This window comes from Dromaius novaehollandiae, chromosome 9 (assembly GCF_036370855.1).
Source record: "Dromaius novaehollandiae isolate bDroNov1 chromosome 9, bDroNov1.hap1, whole genome shotgun sequence".
Lineage (NCBI taxonomy): Eukaryota > Metazoa > Chordata > Aves > Casuariiformes > Dromaiidae > Dromaius > Dromaius novaehollandiae.
In genome coordinates, this window is record NC_088106.1 from 20,375,187 (window position 1) to 20,394,972 (window position 19,786).

At 36.7% G+C, this 19,786-nt stretch overlaps 1 protein-coding gene across 1 annotated transcript in view; it reads right to left on the reverse strand.

Moving 5' to 3' along the window:
- Positions 1-19,786, reverse strand: part of COL4A3 (collagen type IV alpha 3 chain) — a 68,283-nt gene that overhangs the window by 32,707 nt on the left and 15,790 nt on the right. Inside the window, exons 3-22 of the mRNA XM_064516895.1 lie at positions 19,208-19,297; positions 17,406-17,450; positions 16,883-16,927; positions 16,523-16,585; positions 15,714-15,767; positions 14,835-14,861; positions 14,148-14,225; positions 12,826-12,888; positions 12,348-12,383; positions 12,191-12,232; positions 10,674-10,751; positions 9,127-9,189; positions 8,836-8,892; positions 6,358-6,402; positions 4,818-4,871; positions 4,375-4,416; positions 2,993-3,080; positions 1,824-1,859; positions 1,289-1,453; positions 48-140 (exon numbers count right to left, since the gene is read on the reverse strand). Coding sequence (XP_064372965.1) covers positions 48-140; positions 1,289-1,453; positions 1,824-1,859; positions 2,993-3,080; positions 4,375-4,416; positions 4,818-4,871; positions 6,358-6,402; positions 8,836-8,892; positions 9,127-9,189; positions 10,674-10,751; positions 12,191-12,232; positions 12,348-12,383; positions 12,826-12,888; positions 14,148-14,225; positions 14,835-14,861; positions 15,714-15,767; positions 16,523-16,585; positions 16,883-16,927; positions 17,406-17,450; positions 19,208-19,297 — 1,264 coding nt within the window. The remainder of the gene's footprint in view (positions 1-47; positions 141-1,288; positions 1,454-1,823; positions 1,860-2,992; positions 3,081-4,374; positions 4,417-4,817; positions 4,872-6,357; positions 6,403-8,835; positions 8,893-9,126; positions 9,190-10,673; positions 10,752-12,190; positions 12,233-12,347; positions 12,384-12,825; positions 12,889-14,147; positions 14,226-14,834; positions 14,862-15,713; positions 15,768-16,522; positions 16,586-16,882; positions 16,928-17,405; positions 17,451-19,207; positions 19,298-19,786) is intronic.

Below are 19,786 nucleotides of genomic sequence, written 5' to 3' on the forward strand. Positions count from 1 at the left end.
ACACCATACCAATTCCAAGAACATTGTTTGTAAACACAGTAACTGACCTTTCATGCCAGTATCTCCTGGAGGTCCTGGAGGTCCCACATACCCTGGCTCTCCAGGAAGTCCTGGTAGGCCAGGTCTAAATGTTATTCTACCTGTTAACAAAATGAGCGTGGCACCATTACAACACTAGACTGTTCAGACAGTTCTCTATTTGCTGAGAGGGGAAGAAGGTGCAGTGATCATGTGGAGACAATATTCATTTAAAAGAAAGAACAACCTGGACAAACCCAAACTACCTGTAGCTGGAAGTACTCAAGGATAAATTTGGTAATGCTGAGGTAATCTCAGCAGACCATGAGATCCATCTGTGTAGCCACAATGCTACCTTTAAAAGCATAGTTCTCACTGGGGAAAGTATCTACTTTTTATTTGAAGCAACAGAAAAGAAAACGGATTCCTTCTCTTCTGGGAACTGAAGGGAAACTTTTCTTTCAATTCTAAGCTATTAATGTTGCTCATGTGTCTTTGGCAGCATTATTCTGGTGTATTTGCTATTACTTTGGAACAGCAGAAAATACATCCTCTTCCTAGGGCAATATATTTGAAGGGTAGATGTATTAAAAAAAAAAAGGAGTGAGAAAAAAGAAGCACAACACTGACATTCATTCAGGAAAATTTGTTTTGGCCATACCATATACGAAAGAAACATGATGCTATTGGTACTGCTAGATAAAGAGCTGAAGTTAATACACTTCTTTCTAGAAGTTTTATAAACTGCATTTATTCAACTGGTTCACCTGTTCTTTCGGTATCACTTTATTTACATATTGCTGGAACTTCAAACCTGCTTTATGTTCCACTACTACCAGCAGGAGTTTGCAATTTATTTCTATGACTTCTAGATTAGTCCTTTCTGAAGTTATTTTTACAGATTTACTGCAAATTTTGGAAGAATTACTCTTAAGAACAGATTTTCTCTCATCACTCTTTCCCATTTTCATGTAAGAGATCTTTTATAGTCACAGTTACACAAAAAGGTCAGTTCTCTTTATACTGGAAAGTCACTGTATCTTCCTTATAGAACCTCATATTAGCAATGGAGCACAGCCCTTGGTTCTGTATGCTTTTCCATGAATATTCTAAAGCATAAAAATTCCAAAAAGAAAGTCTGTTCAATGATGTGACTCAAAATATGCTCCTTAAGTAAGGTATTTATATATTTTCATTCATCGGATACTTAGATGGCTCTGGCTTTTTTCTTGTCCATTATATATACAGTTATATAATACTGAAACATCACCTGGTTCTCCAGGGGGACCCGGTAACCCAGCAGAACCAGGTCTGCCAGTAATCCCAGGTAGTCCTGGAGGGCCTACAATGTGCAAGCCAGATTGTCCTTTCTCTCCTTTTATTCCTTTCAGCCCAGGAAGTCCTGGGGGACCTCTCAGACCAGGTCTTGACACACCTAACCAAAGAGAAAAAATGCAAAAAGAATTGAAGAAGAACTGGAACTTCAAAGCAAAGTAAGCAAGCACTTAGTAGGATGGGTATAAAACAAACAGATCACAGCATGTTGTCTCAGAGTTCATCCAAAAAATCTTTGTTATATTGTGATATATTAAATAATCACAATGAGAAAGTAAAAATTAAAAAAAAAAAAGATGTTCTTCAACCTCTCTCTAAATAGCTGGCACATCAAAACTTTCAGTGGTGAGTTTTTGCCACTTAGAGGTAAGTTTAAAGTCATCTGAAACAAAAGATTTCACAAAGCTGATCAGGCGTAACAGACAGGATGAACAATGTATTTTATTGTGCTGCTGGATCACTACACATACCTGGTCTACCAGCATCCCCAGGAGGACCCCTTGGCCCTGCAAAAGCAACGTATTTAGAACCTCAGTTAGACCACTGTATACTCTGCAAAATCACAATAATATTAATTGCAAACTTCGGGTTTCTGCATTTTAAGCTAATTTTACCTTTTAAGAATTTGGCTTTTGTCTGAATAGGCGTCTACCATTTATGCAATTGTTGCACACAGACAATTCTCACTGAAACCCAACAAAAGATGGATGTGTGCAGTAAGTGTAACATCCATCACATTTATCTTAGTTGGGGATGCTGCTCAGTTACTTGAGAAGGCCAGGACACTTTCTTCTTTTCTGCCACTATTCTGCATTTGCTCTAATAAAGATACTAACTTCCCCTACAAACCCTCAGTAAACAATGCATTTACATCTTTTCAAGGTCCAACCTTCCTCTTGCAATCCCTTGGATATATGCATTCAAGTGTATTTACAACAGAAAGGAGTGATCACTCACATACATAAATATTCATAAAACTGGAACTTCAAAGAAAATTAAGTAAGCACTTCATAGGATGAGCATGAGACAAACAGCTTACAACATACTGCCTCAGAATTCAGTCCACAAATCTTTGTTATACTGTGATACAGCCGAAATAATAAATTTTAATTTTACAGCATGGCCAAAAGTAAACAAAACAAAAACTTGCAGATCTTTATTATTTTTGAAGGGTAGGCAATAAAAATGGAATAAGACAAACTGTGAAGGCTACAGCAAATCTTAGTTTGATCTTTAACAAGAGACTACGGCACTGATGGTTAGTCTATGGCATACACAAACAATGTGCTGCTGTAGTATCCCACTGAGGTTATGAAGCAGGATGTAAATAAGCTTAGGTGCTCATCTCAATTATCTGCAAGGAAAGTGTGCCAGCTTCATTACTTTTAATGGGAAATGTGGCCATGAATGAAAGTCTCAGGATAAATGTAAGTTCTGCAATCTGATGGGAGTAATTTAGAAATAAACTTGGAAAGGCAGAAGCAGATTGCCAGGTGCTCACACTGTGAAAAAGCTAGCTTGCAACAAGTCCTTTGAGTAGACAGCTCTTGCTAAAAGACTGTAGTTTTCACATGTCACTCACCAGCCCTTTGAGTAGACAGCTCTTGCTAAAAGACTGTAGTTTTCACATGTCACTCACCAGGCATGCCACGTTGACCTTTTGGTCCCGGTGGTCCGGGGAGTCCTTCATCTCCTTTTTCACCAGCCACTTTATCATAATACTCTGTCTTAATAGAAAGATGGCAAGAAAAAGAAAGAATAGTAAGAATGAAGAGAGACATATATGGTGCCTCATACTGACCATTTGGTCAGAACTATGTTATGATTTCATTCATCAGTCTGATGTTGTGACAACATGATACCTCTCTAATTATATACTAATTTTTCACAAGCAGCCAGAAATGAAATTGCTACACATGCATAACACTACAGACATGTACAAACAGATCGGGCTGAAACATTCAGCTCAGTACCTCAGCTCCCAGAGAACTCCTTTGTCTGTGGCTGCAGTCATACTCACCAGGTACAAGCTGAGGACCCAATCATGAATATTAGCGTAGCATGAAATAAAAAAATATCCTTGAAAGGAACCTGAAGGAATCACTTAGTCTATTCCACTGTCTCCAGGCAGCATCAGCTATATCTAAACCACTCTTAATTAATCATAAATGAAAAGGGACAAAAATCAACTACTTCAAGAATATTAATGTTTATTGTAATGTCTGTTTTATATATGCAAGTTATTAATTTATAGTAGCCTAATATTATGTTTCAAAATTTCTATAAATGACAGGCATAATCAAAATGTAATTAGCTATAACTCTACTTTTCATAATTACAAATTTCTTGCTCTTTTTTGGATTATTTTGCATGGGCACCACTACTTGAGAATAAGTATTATTTATGCCCCAGTATATACACATCACATCAAAATTTAAATGGACAACTACCAAAACACTAATTTTAAATGGAATATAAGTGTGATTAAAATTAAAATTCACAATTCTTATTTTTGTTCTTTTCATTCTTAGAAGAGTAGTGTTTTTGTACTACTCTGTCAATATCACAAATGATTCAGCTTTTTAAAAAGTTACCTATTAAGAAATTGGGCAGAAGGTTTCCATTATGGCATGGAGATGACAGAGAAATTTTACTCACAGCACCTGTGTTTTTCTCTAAATGTCTTCTTGACATTTTAAAATTAACAGCACATTTGGAACTTATTAGAGTATCAGTTTAAAAATCTACTCCTGTGAATTTCTTTAAGTGTTCTGTAACAGTCTAGTCTCCTGTCAAAACTGCTGGAGCTGAGTTGAGGCCCTTATCTTGCACTCAGGTATACATGAAGGGAAGTCCCATCTCTGTGGGATCTCCAGCAATGTCGCTACTTTGAAAAAAACATACCTTGATTATAGCATCATGGGGCATCCGTTATTGCCACGAATAATCAGGTTGGCTTATTTTTAGTCTAATGGTTTAAAAAAAAAAAAAAAAGATACCATGAAGATAATTGACACTTACTCGACCACAAGCTCCAGCTGGACCGGTGTTTCCTTTCGCCCCCTTCATTTGAAATCAGAAATGGGTCTTTAAGTTTATTTATTAAAAATACACTCACGACATTTGATACCCCCCGTTACTTCAGTACATTGCTCATAACATGCAAGAAGGACTTCTGCTCCTGTAAGTCCTTCATCACCATCTGTCTCTGTTCCTGACGCAACTATTCACCACGTACTCAAGCCAAAAACTACAGGAGCACATCAGCAGGCATAGATAAGCACCTGCTCAAACACATCATCTACTTCAGCTGATCTATTTCCTGTTCAATGACATCATTAGTTGTCAGCTTTTAAGTAAAGTAAAATATACTGTATATGCAGTGATAAACAAGGCAATCTAATAACCGCAAAACATACCCTACGTTCATCCTCACAAGCAATGACAAAACCATTAGACAATACCTTAGCTCCTTGTTTGCCAGCCAACCCTGGTTCGCCCTGTTCACCCTTTTGTCCCTGCAGGTGACAGTACAGAATTGTTAGAAGGGTTAATCTTGCATCACTGTCATCAACAGGATTCAAAATGGAAAGTTTTAATCTTTCATGGTGATGGCAAGATGAATGTGGCATGCTCAGGGGAAGAAATCTGTGAGAAATCCCTATGGAGATTCACTCACATGACTTAGTTTGGGATAAAGTTCCACATCTGTGTGAAATACCGCACGGCTAACATCCGAGTCTGCCTTATCATGGCACATTCCACCATGCCCTAGGTGGAAACACTAAGGATAGCACAAGTGTAGGAGGCTCTGGTTTGTTTTCCCTCTGAAAGCTACTGTTTCTGAAAGAGCAGAAACTGAACACAGCCTGAAACTCTCACATTCAGCAACTCCCTCTCCCAGAACTTATCCAGTCTCTAAGACGATGCGGATCTCTCTTCAGAGGTCTCAGCAAGCCAGGATGGAAAATAGTGCAGACCACTGCTAAGGCTTTCTGCGAGTGTATATACATGAGGAAAAGGGACTTTGGTTCCTCAAAGGCTTACGCAGTTGAATACATTCCTAGTTAGCAATGCAGAAATTGGAACGGAACAATGACTTGCCTTTGACATGACAGAAAGTTTGCTTTCCGTTAGCTGAGTAATAACACAGTAAAGCTTTGTGGTCTGTCATTCCACATTCTTTGTTGGACTGGAATGTGTTTAGACTGTGCACTGAGGTTGTTTGAAGAGGATGTTTCAGTAAGACATATGTGAAATTGGGCTATTGTGAAAATAAGAGTTTTGATAACATATTTGTAAGGTCACTGTGACCTAATGATGTTCAAGTGGAAGCAAAGTAAATATAAAAGAACAGATATTTTAACCAATGGAGTAAGGTATTTCAAATATATTTGGACAACTTTAGCTTTTAAATTAGTACATAAATGAGATCATTTTGGTTATAAAATGGCATATATGAAAAATCATATTTTGGCACTTTCTCCAAGATGACAATTTTAATATCTATCAGTCATCTTGGTTCAGGCCAAAAAGGCTGTGAGCGTGACAATAACTTTTCTTTGTAAGAGAAGATCTTTGATTCTAGTGATTAAAAACTATTCATTTTGCTTCTTGACTTCTGCTGAAGTGAAGATATGACTCTTTTGCAAAAATTTCAGTGTGACTGACCAGTTAAACTCAGCAGAATTAATCTCATGTAACTTAGTGTTCATTGGACCCTCTCGCAAACTCATCTGATAGTCAACAGTACCCGGTCTCTTGTTTACAGAGCAAAGACAAAGGTCTATGTACTGAGCCTCTCCTCTGCATAAATCTATGGGGACATGATGTGTCCCAAAGCCAGTTATATGAAAGGAAATGTTTCACAGGCTATGCAAATTGACATTTCCAAACCCATATCGCAATGGCAAAATGCTGTAAAAGGAAGATATGACCCTGATAAACATATTGTTACTTAAACATATGTTACTTAGAAAAGATTTAGAAGGCTTCCTTCATTACCGGTAAGCCGGGAGGACCTGGGGCACCTTCTTTTCCAGGTTTACCCTACCAAAAATAAAAAAAAAAATTCAAAAGAAGTGTCATTGCATTCTAAAAGCATTAACAACTAAATGATGTGCATACAACTGTATTTTATGTCTTTATGAATTTAAAAAAGCAAATTAGGTTATTTTAAAGATGTTCATTATTTCTAATCCTAATTACTGTTCCTAAAACTTTACAAAACAGACAGTAAGACATTCCTTGGACTGATAAGCTAACAACGCGTGAGCCCTCCTCCTATGAAGGATTAGTGGAGGCAGACACTTCATCAGCACAAAGTTCCGGGGAAGTACAGAAAGCTCAGTAAAAAATCATGTCTCTGCAAAATCAAGATAAACTATGATGAAACAACATAGCAGCTAGCAGGCGCTATAAAGGTGAGCATGAAAAGATATGGAAGGGAAAAAAGTACAAAAACTTTCAGGAAATGGATTTAAGAAATGCCTTGAAGAGAAATTACTTAATGAAAAATGATAGAGAGTGCACTTCAAATGTAGTGCAAGTAGAGCAGCGAATGGAAGAGTGAGAAAGGAAGGAGACAGCGTGCCAGAGGTATCTGCTGCTTTCTGTGGCATACAGCACCTTAGGCTTCCTTCTGCTGGGGTCCTAGCCTCTAGTGTGGCTACAGTACATGTTAAATAATTCAGAGCAACAACAACAAAAGAAGGCAATAGTAAGGGAAGGGAGAGGAGGGGGGGAAATGGGGAGAAAACAGAACAAAATGAGAACATAATTCTGGATAAGGGTACCTTATTTGGCACCTTAAAGATGGAAATGTAGAAAACTTGGTTCATAAAAACGCATAGTAGGAGGGTAGTGATAAGATAAAAGGAGAATGAAAGATTATGAGGTCAGAACAGAGGAGAAAGTACATTACAAAATTTTCTTTTTGCACAGAATACATCAAGGAAAGTGTTGAACTAATTTGAAAAGAGATGGCCAGATCATGAGTTAAAATCTAAACATTAGAATAGCAATACTCAAAAGGTGGCAGAACTTAACAAAAGGTAAGAGAAGTGGCAGAGCTGGCAATAACAATGCTGTCACAACTGACAGAAGCATCTCAAAGTCAATAGCACAACATACTCCTATTTTCTAGCACAGAAACTGTGCAATTATGTGATAGCTTGTGTTCGCTTATGTAGTTAAAATACAAAAGGGAACATTTTGTTTTAATTTTATAACAGCCAGTCATGATGTGTTAACATGATGTGTATTCCCTTAGCATTCTTCAATATCAACAGGCAGGAAAGCAAGGGTGCTTTACAACTTTCTCTTCAGACAAGGAAGGGAGAGGTCTATTAGAAACGTTAAAAAAAATACTGCCTGACAGGACAGGGCTCTTGCAAACAGATAATATGATACAGAAGCACAGAAGATGGAGGAAGAATAATACACACTGAATAACAAGAACTTTTAGTGCTTTATACCAGTAACTCAGATAGAAATGTAGTTTTTCATAACCTACAGGAGTAATAAAAAATAACAAGCGAGTTGTTCTATAGCATCATCACTATAACTGAAAAAAGTGCAGTCTAAAGATAGTACTGGCCCTGTCTTACTATCCTTCCTTGTGTAAGTAAATTATTGCAACTGCAAGAAGTATGGGAAAAGCTAATAGATAAATAAATAAATAACACGTGTTTGGATTGAATTAAATATTTAATTTTAAAATTATTTTTCTTAATATTGCTTTTAAAAAGGTATAAACCTGTATTTTGAATTGAGGAATCAAAATGTTTTGATTAGAAAACATCACAAAACATTTTGATTTATTTAGATATCTACATATTAGAGAAACTAATATGAATTACATCAGGTTTAGTCAATAAGAACCTGCATCTTTTGGTCAGAAGTTTTTATCCAAAAATTTCAAAGCCACTTTCTTTTCAAAATGTAGATATACTCAAGTAAATTATATTTTTATATACATACTTTTAAAAATAAACATACAAATTTTCTAATGCTGCCAGTAAAATAGTGTAAAATATTCTGTTAACAGAATAACTCTCCTATGATAACTTCCTTCAGATCTTCCCACACCTACTGGTTGAGCACGTTCATGCAAATCTGCTACCTCAATTAAAACAAATGTTTTTATCCTCGTTTACTCAAACACTGGCACTACAAAGCTAGTATGTGGCCAGAAGAGTACATTTTTTGCCTAAGTTTTAACAGCAGAACCCTGACAACAAAAGAAATGGAAGTGCATTCACCATCAACTGATCTTTACCTCATGTACTCATGGTATATGAACCTCTAAGAACAGCTATTTGACCTTCAGATCTTAAGTATGGTATACTAGAAAAAAGAGCTTGTGAACCACAAAAAATTTGTTCTGAATGCTGTTGAAACAAAAGCTGGAGAGCAACATCAGTGCAACACTGCTTTTCAGGGAAGACTAGCGTATCAATATATCCAGTTGTTTGCACACACCTGCGCTCCGGGTTCTCCTCGATCACCCTTTTCACTCTGAGAATCACCAACTGGCCCCTGTAAGAAAGATGCCCCCAAAATGCACATATTTTGAGACTCTAAATTAAATAAATCTTCCAGTACTTTGTTATCTTCAGAAATTATAAAACTGAAGTACAATTAAACTGTTATTAATAGCTATTCATTAACGGTCAGAATAAATAGTGTAAATACTGGACTCTGAAGAGTACCATTTACTAGATGATGCTGCCTCAATGTCTGGATTTTAGGGATTTACTTCAGGTCACTTACTGTAAACCCCACTGGCCCTGGGAGTCCTCTTGATCCTTTTTCTCCTTTCTCTCCTTTCAAGTCCTATCACAAGGAAAGTCAAAATTTAATACGGTCTCTTGGATTTTTCTGTGCTTACCAAAAAACTCAATTTTTACAAATAGGAAAACCTTATATTACCAACAAGTTTATGTAAGCAAAGATGGTTCTACTTAAATGATTAAGAGACAGGAACTTCATATGAGTGCTCATTCCATGTCATCTGAATCAGGAACTGGCTCTGCACTTATTTCTAAACCCGAAGGCTTCAAAAGGACCTACCTGTGGTTCTACACAGAAGCATGGTAGTAAATATCCAAAGGACTGGCAGCAAATCCCAAATGAAAAACAAATAAACCTTAGTTGCTCAGTGGAGCTACAGTTGCCTCCAGTGTGTAAATGCCAGTGACTACCCACATGATCCATGCCGCTGTTGTCTCAAGATTAGGTTGCCTTATTGTGTAGTACTAATATGTAGTGGGCCACATCCTAAGCTCATTGTAAAACCAAAGTTTATCCACTGCCTACCTATTACCTGGTTGGACTTATGCCCCATAGCATACATGTCAGGAATTTTGAGGTTTTTTTTTTTCCTTTTAATCTGCAGTGCTCTATGCCTCTGAAAAATTGCCATTCTCCCATGATCCACTGCCATGGCTATGACTGGAAAGCGCTCCAGGCGGTCAACACTTGATTTGAACAGAAAAGAGCTGCTGTCCCTTAAAGTTGAACCTTGCTTACTCCTACAATCTTTCTCTCTCCTCTTCACTACTGTCCTGGTGTACAATTCACTTTTTCTTTTAGCCCATAACAGAGAAGGAGGGTTGATAACTTCATGGAAATTAGATCAGGACAACAGAGAAAAAAATCAGGGAGAAGAGTTGTTCAATAAATATGTGAAGACTTAAAACTGTATATCAACTACTGCTATTTTAAGTTCTTTGAAAGGGCAAAATAGAAAATTTTTGATTTACAAAGCAGTATTTAAAATGAAAGTTGAATCAGGGTATTTCTTTTCTCAAATACTTAGTTTTTCCAATGCTTTCCGTGAGTACCCATGTTCCACTAAAAAGAATGGGAAAATAAAAGATTAAATGTATACAAGTACGTTGTAAACTTTTCTGAAATGGATCCAGTGGCTGAGAGTCTTGACACTTCCACTGACAAGCCCCAGAGGTCAATACAGCTGTGGCTTTGATGGCTATTCAGAAAATCCATATTGATTTGGTCAAGCTAAAAGTGATTTACTTTTCATGTACTCAAGAGTTTCCACAACAGGTGGCTTACTAATAAGCATTTAACATTCCTCTGGCATCATGCAGATGTGCATATGAATGCACAGGACTCAGCTGAGCCGGCTGCACAGACACGCTCTAAGAAGAGCTTACTATCTAAATAAACAAGTCAGAAAAAAGTTAGAAAGGGCGAAAGGAGATGTTATCAGAACAGCAAAGATGAAGATGTCTTTTCTCAAAGTAAAAAACAGTAAGATGGCTTATCTGTATCTGATCTTAGACAAACTTTACTACCGTCATGTTGTCTGGTCCACTTAATGTCACAATAACTGTTCCCGGTGGTCCAGGGGGTCCAGTTAATCCAGTGTCACCCTGAAAACAGAAAGAAAAATGAAGCAATTGGAAGTAAGGTATTGTTCTTGTTTCAAATTGCTATCCTTATTTTTTCAATTTTGTGAAAATTTCTCTGCCATTATACTTAGCCATTAATGAATTTAATATTTCTCTTTGTTTGTTATTTACCTTCCATAAAAAGGCATATGGAGGATTTAAGGCTTTTATGACAATCTTTTTTGGGGTGAGAAATTATAAAAATGTCTATACTCATTTATGTTAAAGTATCTAGAATTAAAGACAAAGTATTTTTAATATTATTTACTTAAAATTTAAATGAACATTTCATCTCTAACTCACCGAAAAATATCCCCTTACAATTATTGTCATTTTTCTCCCAGTCTTATTAAGTCAGTCAATAAAATACATGAAGTGTCTTCAGTGACATCTGCAAAACTGCAGTCTATATACTATAAGTAGATGATTGTAACATATTACTGACAGATACAATTGGCTTTCATCTGATCTTGACCTAAAACATTAAAATTATGGTATATTTTTTCATTAAGGATCTTACAGAACAAGAAAAGGCCTAAATGTGATCTTTCTGTGGAGCTCAAAGGTCATCCATAGTTTTAAGGGATTTTAAGCGTGCACTTGAAACTTAACTGCAAAGAAAGCAACACTCCATAATGAAGAAAGACACTCCATAGCCACCTGAGCTAGCATTCACTGGATGTCATCAATTCTATTTATAGAAATTTTGCCAGGAAAATTCTTCCTGGTAATAATTACAATATTAAAATTAATCCCACTTTCAGATAATGCTGTTTCAGCCCACAGTTGAATCTGTGCAGGTCAATTAGCATAACTATGAGATGTCCAAGTAATCAAAAGGATCCTGTAGGGACATTAAGACTTACTATGGATTCCTGACAATTGCAGGATCAGGTCCTAAGAAACAATATATTTGTTCACAGACATTTCTATCTTAATGTAAGTTATATTTGACAAAAAGTAAGAATAAAAAAGACAAATCCTGGAAGGTTCTCTTAGAAAGACTCTCTTGAGTTTTTCTAGCATCATGAGGGCAGACGTGGAAAAGATGTTCGCCATAAGAAGTTGTGAGTCTGCAGATGTTATATATTTATCAACGTTTATCTGCTTGGATAAGCATTTAGGAACATTGTGTGCTAATGATACACAAATTAATTTAATGAAATATGTTAGTAAATATTAACTGCCGGCTCCTCTTAAACTATGAGCCCGTTTCTATCCTTCTGTCAGGAAGTTTATATCATCAGCTCTTATGTGAAAACAGTTTGTCCTTAGATATTAGTTGCCATGTTTCAATAAAAAACTTTCACGTATCTACTGAAAATTCTTTAATTCATAGTACTTACTTCTCCAAACATGTCACCACAGTATATCAGAAAAAACAAAGCTTAAAAAATGTTTTAAGGATTTTATACAATTACCTTTCTTCCTTTGTTTCCTATTACTTTCATTCCCATGAGACCCTGTGAGAGAGACCCAAATGTTAATGTTTTTTATTTAAAAAAACACCAATAAAATGTGTAAACTGATGTTACAGTAAATAGGAATTTTTCATTTTTATTACCAATCTGAGACTACCTTAGGTCCTGGAGGTCCTGCTCTCCCTGGCACTCCCTACAGAAAAAAGATGCATAGTGTAAAATACTACAATCTTCAGCACCAATTTAGGCCAGTTAAACAGGCCAGGGCATTTCTGCTTACTCTACCAAGTTCTACATAGGAGGTTCCAAGTACACAATTTTCACCTGTGTTACATCACACTTTTATTCATTCTCCTGCCTTTACAACTGCAATTTGTTGTGAAAGCCAGGGACAGCAGAATGTTTACGTGGTCTGGTTTGCAAACAGATACATCTCTCTTACAGTTCTACACTTTAGTACGTAATGTGAATTTATGAGTAATTATTTGAAAACGAAAATTTATTCCTAACTGGATGAGAATACTTTTGAAAATGTGGAAATTATCAAGCATAAAAATAATCAAAAGAAACTGAGAAAACAAATCAGATGTGTGCGTGAAGGTATGGATTTCACATATCCACAAGTTCATACTCACTGAAACTCCTGGAGGGCCCTGTGGTCCAGTTTCCCCAGGATATCCTTGAATACCCTGGGAACCCTGTATATTAAAAATGAAAAAGGAATAAATGCCATGGCAAGATTATGAACAACTCACAATGCTAAATTCAATGAGCTGAATAATAAACAGAGGAGCAGCATTGTCTTTAGATTTCTTTTTCATGTCTCAGGATAATATAGAAGTATAATTCCTCCTCACTGCATCATCGGTTGGTATATGATTTGAAACATGAAAATACATATCTGCTCTCAAACTAAATTACTCAAATGGGAGTATAAGTCCTATTTAATGCAACTATAGACATTCTCATTATCCACATAATCCTATTGTTAACCCTATTAAGCCCTTAATTTCTAGGATATCATATGCAATGCATTCTATACTTTAAAACTTGGAGAACTAAAAATGTTCATTTTTTAATTTAATGCAATGTCCTCTATTTATTTTAAGGTTTGAAAGAAATGTCTACTCTGCCTTCTTGTATTTATCTGTTTTATAAATATGGATCATAGCATCTTGTACTAATGCTTCCCTAGAAGCTGAGCCAGACTAATCTTTTCAGTCTTCTCTCATGTGGCAGTTGTCACCATTTCTAAAATATTTTTGTTTGTCTCTATCACTTGTGTATCTGTTTTGAGAGTGGGTGATGAGAGCTGCGTACAGCATTCTATGCGGAGGTATACCATCGACTGTCACGATAACATTTTTAGTTGGTATTTTTTCCAACACTTTTCTTTAAGTATCCTAATATTTTCTTTGCTTTAGGTCATCTCCTGCCCACTGACCAAGATGTCTCTATTAAATTGATCTCATTAATACCCAGATGTTTTTCCTGAGTGGGAAACCAGTGATGTATATAAGCTGATCAAATTATTCCTTCCAAAGTACATTAGCATGTATTCATGAAAAAAAATTTCCATAGCCAGCTGCACATCTACCTGGCTTAACTGCATCACTTCAATGTATACTAGAATTTTCACTCATTTCAGTTACTTTAAATAATTGTATATGATTACTCGTGTTGTCTGCCACCTGACTTTCCCATCCCACTTTACTAACATGTGATGGAGACTACTGATTTTGATGACAAAACTAATTACTACTGACTGTGTACTCTGAGTGTTGAAAAGCCAGAAGAAACCTTTTGTATATATTATACTAACCAGACTATATAAAGTTAATAATATTTAGAGACACAGAGTTATTTTCTGGTTTAGAAATTAATGACACATTTGTAAAATTTTATACACACATACATATGTAAAAATATATATCTCGCTGTCTGAATTCTGAATTACCCGAAGTCCAGGCATTCCTGGCAATCCAGGGTCACCTTTCACACCATAGACTTCATTATAGTCATCTGCAGGGCACCCCTGTACAATTAGAAAAAAAAGCCCAATAAGGTTATGCTATAGAACTCTTTAGTGGAACTTAGACTTCAAGTCTTCTAATACAGTATGCAGGGCGGGGGCGGGGGAAGCAGAATCAGAATTCCATAGTAATGGCAACTGCCCGCTATGGATAGTTCTACCTTTAAAAAAGGGTTTATTAAATAGAATGTACCATTTTCAGGCACATCACTCCTACATGTTAGAAGTAGTCTTCATTTCAGACATATATACTTCTCTCATCCACAGTCCTGACCTTCTTAAATTTGTTTTTTTTTATTTTATTTTTTTTTAATACTCTCTACTGCATCTGTAGATTTCCATACAAATTCGTAAGCTGTTTTGGAGAGGGGCTTAGTTCTTTGTGTGTTCTGAAAGGGATAAACTTATGACATGCAATAACAGTAGTCAAAGAAAAAAGAAATCCTGTGTTGTACTTCTCGGTGAATGTGATTAGTACAGACCAGGCACTGCAATCTGTGGATCCTTCTTCTCGTGGACGAAGACATGAAGAACTCTTTTCCAGCACCAAATATATACACAGAATTCTGATCACCAATAAATATTTCACATAATATGCTGTAAATAACTGACCTTTTCTCCTTTGATGCCAGGGATACCCTAGGGATAAGAACAATAATCATATTACAGAAACAGAAGGACAAGAGCGACAATGGTGAAACGACACATTCAAAATATTCTCTAAGCACAATGATCTCCATGTATAGCCACATACAGGTTTGCTGTGCCAGACTTCAATTTCAAAAGAAAGGGCATATTGTCAAAAAATAGCCCAGTCTCACAGTCACAATTTTACAAATGAATGCAGAACAGTTTTGAAGCCTGATCTTTTAAAAAAAAAATCAGGAGAGCTGGTAAAGTATTAAAGATCATGTTTAGAAAGTATCAGATTTGAAGCCAATGGAACTTGACAGGCAGCATTCCTTTTTCCATTTGCTATTTAGAACTTTTTTAATATATATTTCTACAGAGAAAAACCAAATCCTAGGGTTAAAGCAATGGAGCCATAATCAGAAGACCTGGCTTTGATTCCTGGTTCTGTTATTGACTTAATTAGGCCACATCCTCAAAGATATTTAGGCATTAACTGAAACTGGAATCTATCAAATACATATTGGACACCTTTTGAAATTTGAGTGGTAAATCTTCATGAATATCTCTTGAGACTGCAGTTTCAAATAGCCAGCTTGAGACACTAAAGTGCTAACAGCAGTTGATGAATCTGCATGAATTCATTGCCTAAGTCAAGGCCCAACATGCAACAGATTAGACATCTCTTTTAACCTTTGTTTCTTTTCCCTACGGTTTTTATGTTAATAAAATAGGATAACTATATTTTTCAACCCATAAGTAAGTGCTGTTAAGCACAGTTAATTTGAGGCTTTATATTCTTTCAGTGAATGGCTGTATCTGGTAGGAATGCATGCAATTATGAACTTCACAGACACCTACTGCAACACCTGGAGCACCTCTTCTACCCGGAGGACCTGGAAAACCTCGATCGCCCTGGAAGTAGTAAGGGTGACTGTTAATGCATATTATTATTTGGATACTAATTTTAGTAGATGTGATTATAAAAGATGTTTTTACATTATCATGCTAAAATTATAAGTTGCATTATCACTAGATTTGCTCAGTGGGTCACAGCCTGACTACGGGTGTCTCGATCTCTTGCCCAGTGACAGGCTTTATTGGCTATGTCAAACCACTGTTTCACCAGAAAAGCATGATTCTCTGTAATGGGCATTCTTTTGACTTCCACTTTCAGAATGCTGAGAGCTATGAGCAAAGCAAAACAAGTAAACAGCCTGCAACATTACATTACGCCTTTTCTATTAATTCCTTTCAGGATGTATGATTATCAACTGCAAGCTAGATATTGGTGAGGTAAAATTAATTAACTATCATCTATTTTATAATTTCTTTCAATAGAAAGACTGGTTGGGCTGAACTGATTAGATCATCTGAACTTCTAATGAAAGAATTTTTATCTGTCAAAACAGCAAATATCAGGTTATTCTTAACTTTTTAACAAAGGCCATTAACGTGTATTACTAAATTATCTATCTTACACATAAAGGCAGCACTTTTTCTCCCTCTGGCCATTGTCATGACTGAATATTGTCCTAGTCAATAAAGTCATAAACCAAAACAAATCAAAATTGTTGTATACTGGGGGAAAAATTAGGAATGCTTTTTCACTATTCCTAAGCATAGCCAAACACAACCCTCACACTCATAACATGCAGCTTGATTTCTACCTTTGTGCCATTGCATCCTGGAACACCCGGGCGCCCAGGAGGACCAACAGTTCCCGGCTCACCCTACGAACAAGTGCAAAGTTGACAAAAACTTTGTTTTTGTACATCCATATTCCCCTATAGCAACACTGAAACAGTTTATGTTGGAGCAGAGTTTCACAAAGACTTGACAGATTACAATGTGTTCTTCAACCATTACAAGGAATAAGAACTGCTGATGCTAAGATTGTTATCTCTAGGTTAATTGATAGAGACAATGCTGATGTTGACACTAGAGTGAGCATGTTTGGTTGAGGACATTTGCATACTGAAGACTCTGTTAACAGAAAAATTGGTTAAATCAGATTTGTTTTTACTTACTGGAAGACCTGGGGGGCCTGAAAATCCAGGTATTCCTGGGACTCCCTAATGATATAAAAACAGAGGAGGAATATTACAAATATTAGGGAAAAGCTCATGATGCAATATTTTTTTATTCTATTTGTGAGAATGAATTTGAGTATGATTCTATCAAAAGATTGTCGTTTCATTACCTTATCTTCCTTAACTCGACTTCCTCTGAATGTGTACCAAGGATAATGGTATCTTATGAACTATTAAACATTGATAAGTCCCCCCCTCAACCTCCTCCCAACAGCCCTTTATGGAATTCTAGTTTGACTCATTTACAGCACACACCAATACTAAATACATACAGCATGAACCTTGTATATAACATGTAGCAAAAAAGGCGTAAGTTCCAAAAACCAGAGAGTCATAAGTTTTAAAAATACATTAAAATCATATATAATTCATTGTTTTTATTTTTCACAAACTATTGAATCAAGTTAGCATTTAACATGACATTAATACATACAAGTTTGTTTAAAATAGAAATACTTACTCGTATACCTTTAGCTCCAGGTAAGCCCATAAGCCCTGGAGAACCCTAAACCACAAATGGAAAACAACTTATTTCAATATAACTGATATATTCCATGTATACCAATATAACATGCACCAATTTTTAATACTAGTACCAACATGTGCACATAAAACTATATAAATAAATACATGATTTGTCTAGACACTAAAACAAATGTTTAATACAACTTGCATAAATCCTGGCCTCTTGCCCTTCCTTTTTAGTGTTTACAGGGCATATATATCTCATCACAGGTCAAAAAATAACAATCAGGGTATGCTGAGAAAGCAGCTGCTTTGAATCTGTTCAGACTGTGAGACCTGGAAGTGCTTCTCTGGGAGGAAATAGCCAGAAGCCTCAGTGGCACTCAGGGGAGCTTTTGAGCTCCCAGGCAGGGTTGATGTTCACATAGTAATCAGGTATATGCATACACCAGCTGCTCTCCCCTGCAGTGTTTGCTTGGAAGGGAAATCAAGAGGCTGAAAGGGTGCTAAACAGGATGGCAGAGCTGCAAGGAAGACAGTGAAGCATGCCACAGCACAGTCCGGACAGAACCTAGCTAGAACTGTCTCAAGAAACTTAGAGCTTTACTGGTAATAAGGAGCAACTTTTATTTTACCCAGAAAGGAAATGGGGAACTGAACAGAAATGCACAGCTCCTAAAATCCTGGGAGGCACTCATTTCAGTATAATGCACAGGCCTTGGAATAGGAAAAGATTCTTGGAATACACTATGATATACAATATTCAGGCTAACAGAGATTCTCTTGCTATTTTTGCTATTTAAATTATCCTTATTTCTGGCCATTCTTTCAGAAGTTGTTATCACTTATCAAAGGGGAAATGCTCTACTAAATGCTTCACAATGAGTTAAAATAAATGGCTCATTAAAACATGTGAGTTCCAATGCAAATATCAGTACCACAAAGTATTAAAAAAAAAAAAAAAAAGATAGACTATTGCAACAACACCCAAAAGAGAGTTATAAACAACATTTATTTAAAGGTGTGGATAAAGGGTAGGAGGGCTGGGGCCACATTAGTGCAGGCCAAGACATGATGTGCTTGTGGCAGTTCCTTCGGTCTTTCTTCCTGATTTATACTGTGGCTGAGTTCAGGCCATACTTGCACACAAATAATCTATTCATCAAAGAGTCAGCTTATTAATGACAACAGGAGTGATGTTCCTCAAGACAAATATAAATAAAATGATTTTTAATGAGTAATATATTTGTTTTTTCTATTTCTTCAGGCCTCTGTTTTAGGGATTGGCAAAAGAAAGCCCAAGTCACCAAAGCTACTCTCCCCATACTGTAGGCAACTGTGACACTTGATATTACCTCAACAGAGCAAGATCTCTCTTAAAATTTATCTATCCATTCAATTTTTCTTAAATCTATTTTGTTTCACTATTTGTCTCAGTAGTAGCTTGTTTCCTCTATTTCCAGCAACTGATGCCAGACCGCACTGCTAAGACAAAATTGCAGTTGTGCTGCTACAAATCACTTAGACCCACGTGCATTCCCTCCGGCAGTTTGGTCCAGATGCTTCAGCACTGGCCACCAGACAACTGACAACAAAAACCCATGTTCAGATCAGCTACTCAGTCAAATACGAACCGTGGAGCTGGTGACCACACACACCACACCTCACCAAATGGGAGACTCTGAAAGAAGGTTTCATTTCTCCACAGAACTTTTAACTCTGTCACAACTCTCTTCCACAGACGAACACAAATCTAGTCCCTCTCTCTCACGTGCACACACACAGATGGGAACCTACCTGAGGTCCTTGTGGCCCTGGAGGCCCTTCTGGGCCAGGAAAGCCTCTAAGACCAGGTGGACCAGGAATGCCAGGGAAGCCTTTTTCACCCTGTAAACATTAAGAGAAAGCAGTCCTTAAAACACCCTTGAACTCTCCTTTTAATAACTTATTTCTAAGGTTTTCATTATTTTGTGTACCTCTTAACTTATACTTGTCTACTACCAGATTACATTCCCCTTGACCATACTGACCTGTTCTTGTGGTCCTGTTTATATGCTGTCTAGGCCATGTGGTACCACCAAAGTAGCATGCTAATAAGTGTGGGTGAAGAGACCAGCAGATGTCAGTACTCAAGGTTTTGCAGAGTACAGAAGTTAACTGGCAGCATGAAAAGTTTATTATGCAGCTGATACACATTCCTTGTTCATGTTTCTACGATGTGCTTAGCCTGTACAAACAACATAAACCTGAATCCATCATGGCACTTCCAATTTGTAGTTGGCAAATTTAATGGCTGCTGCTGTACAGAAGGGTCAATTCCAAACCATCAATGCACCTCTTTATGCAAACCATCTGAAGAAACAGTAGGAGTCAAAT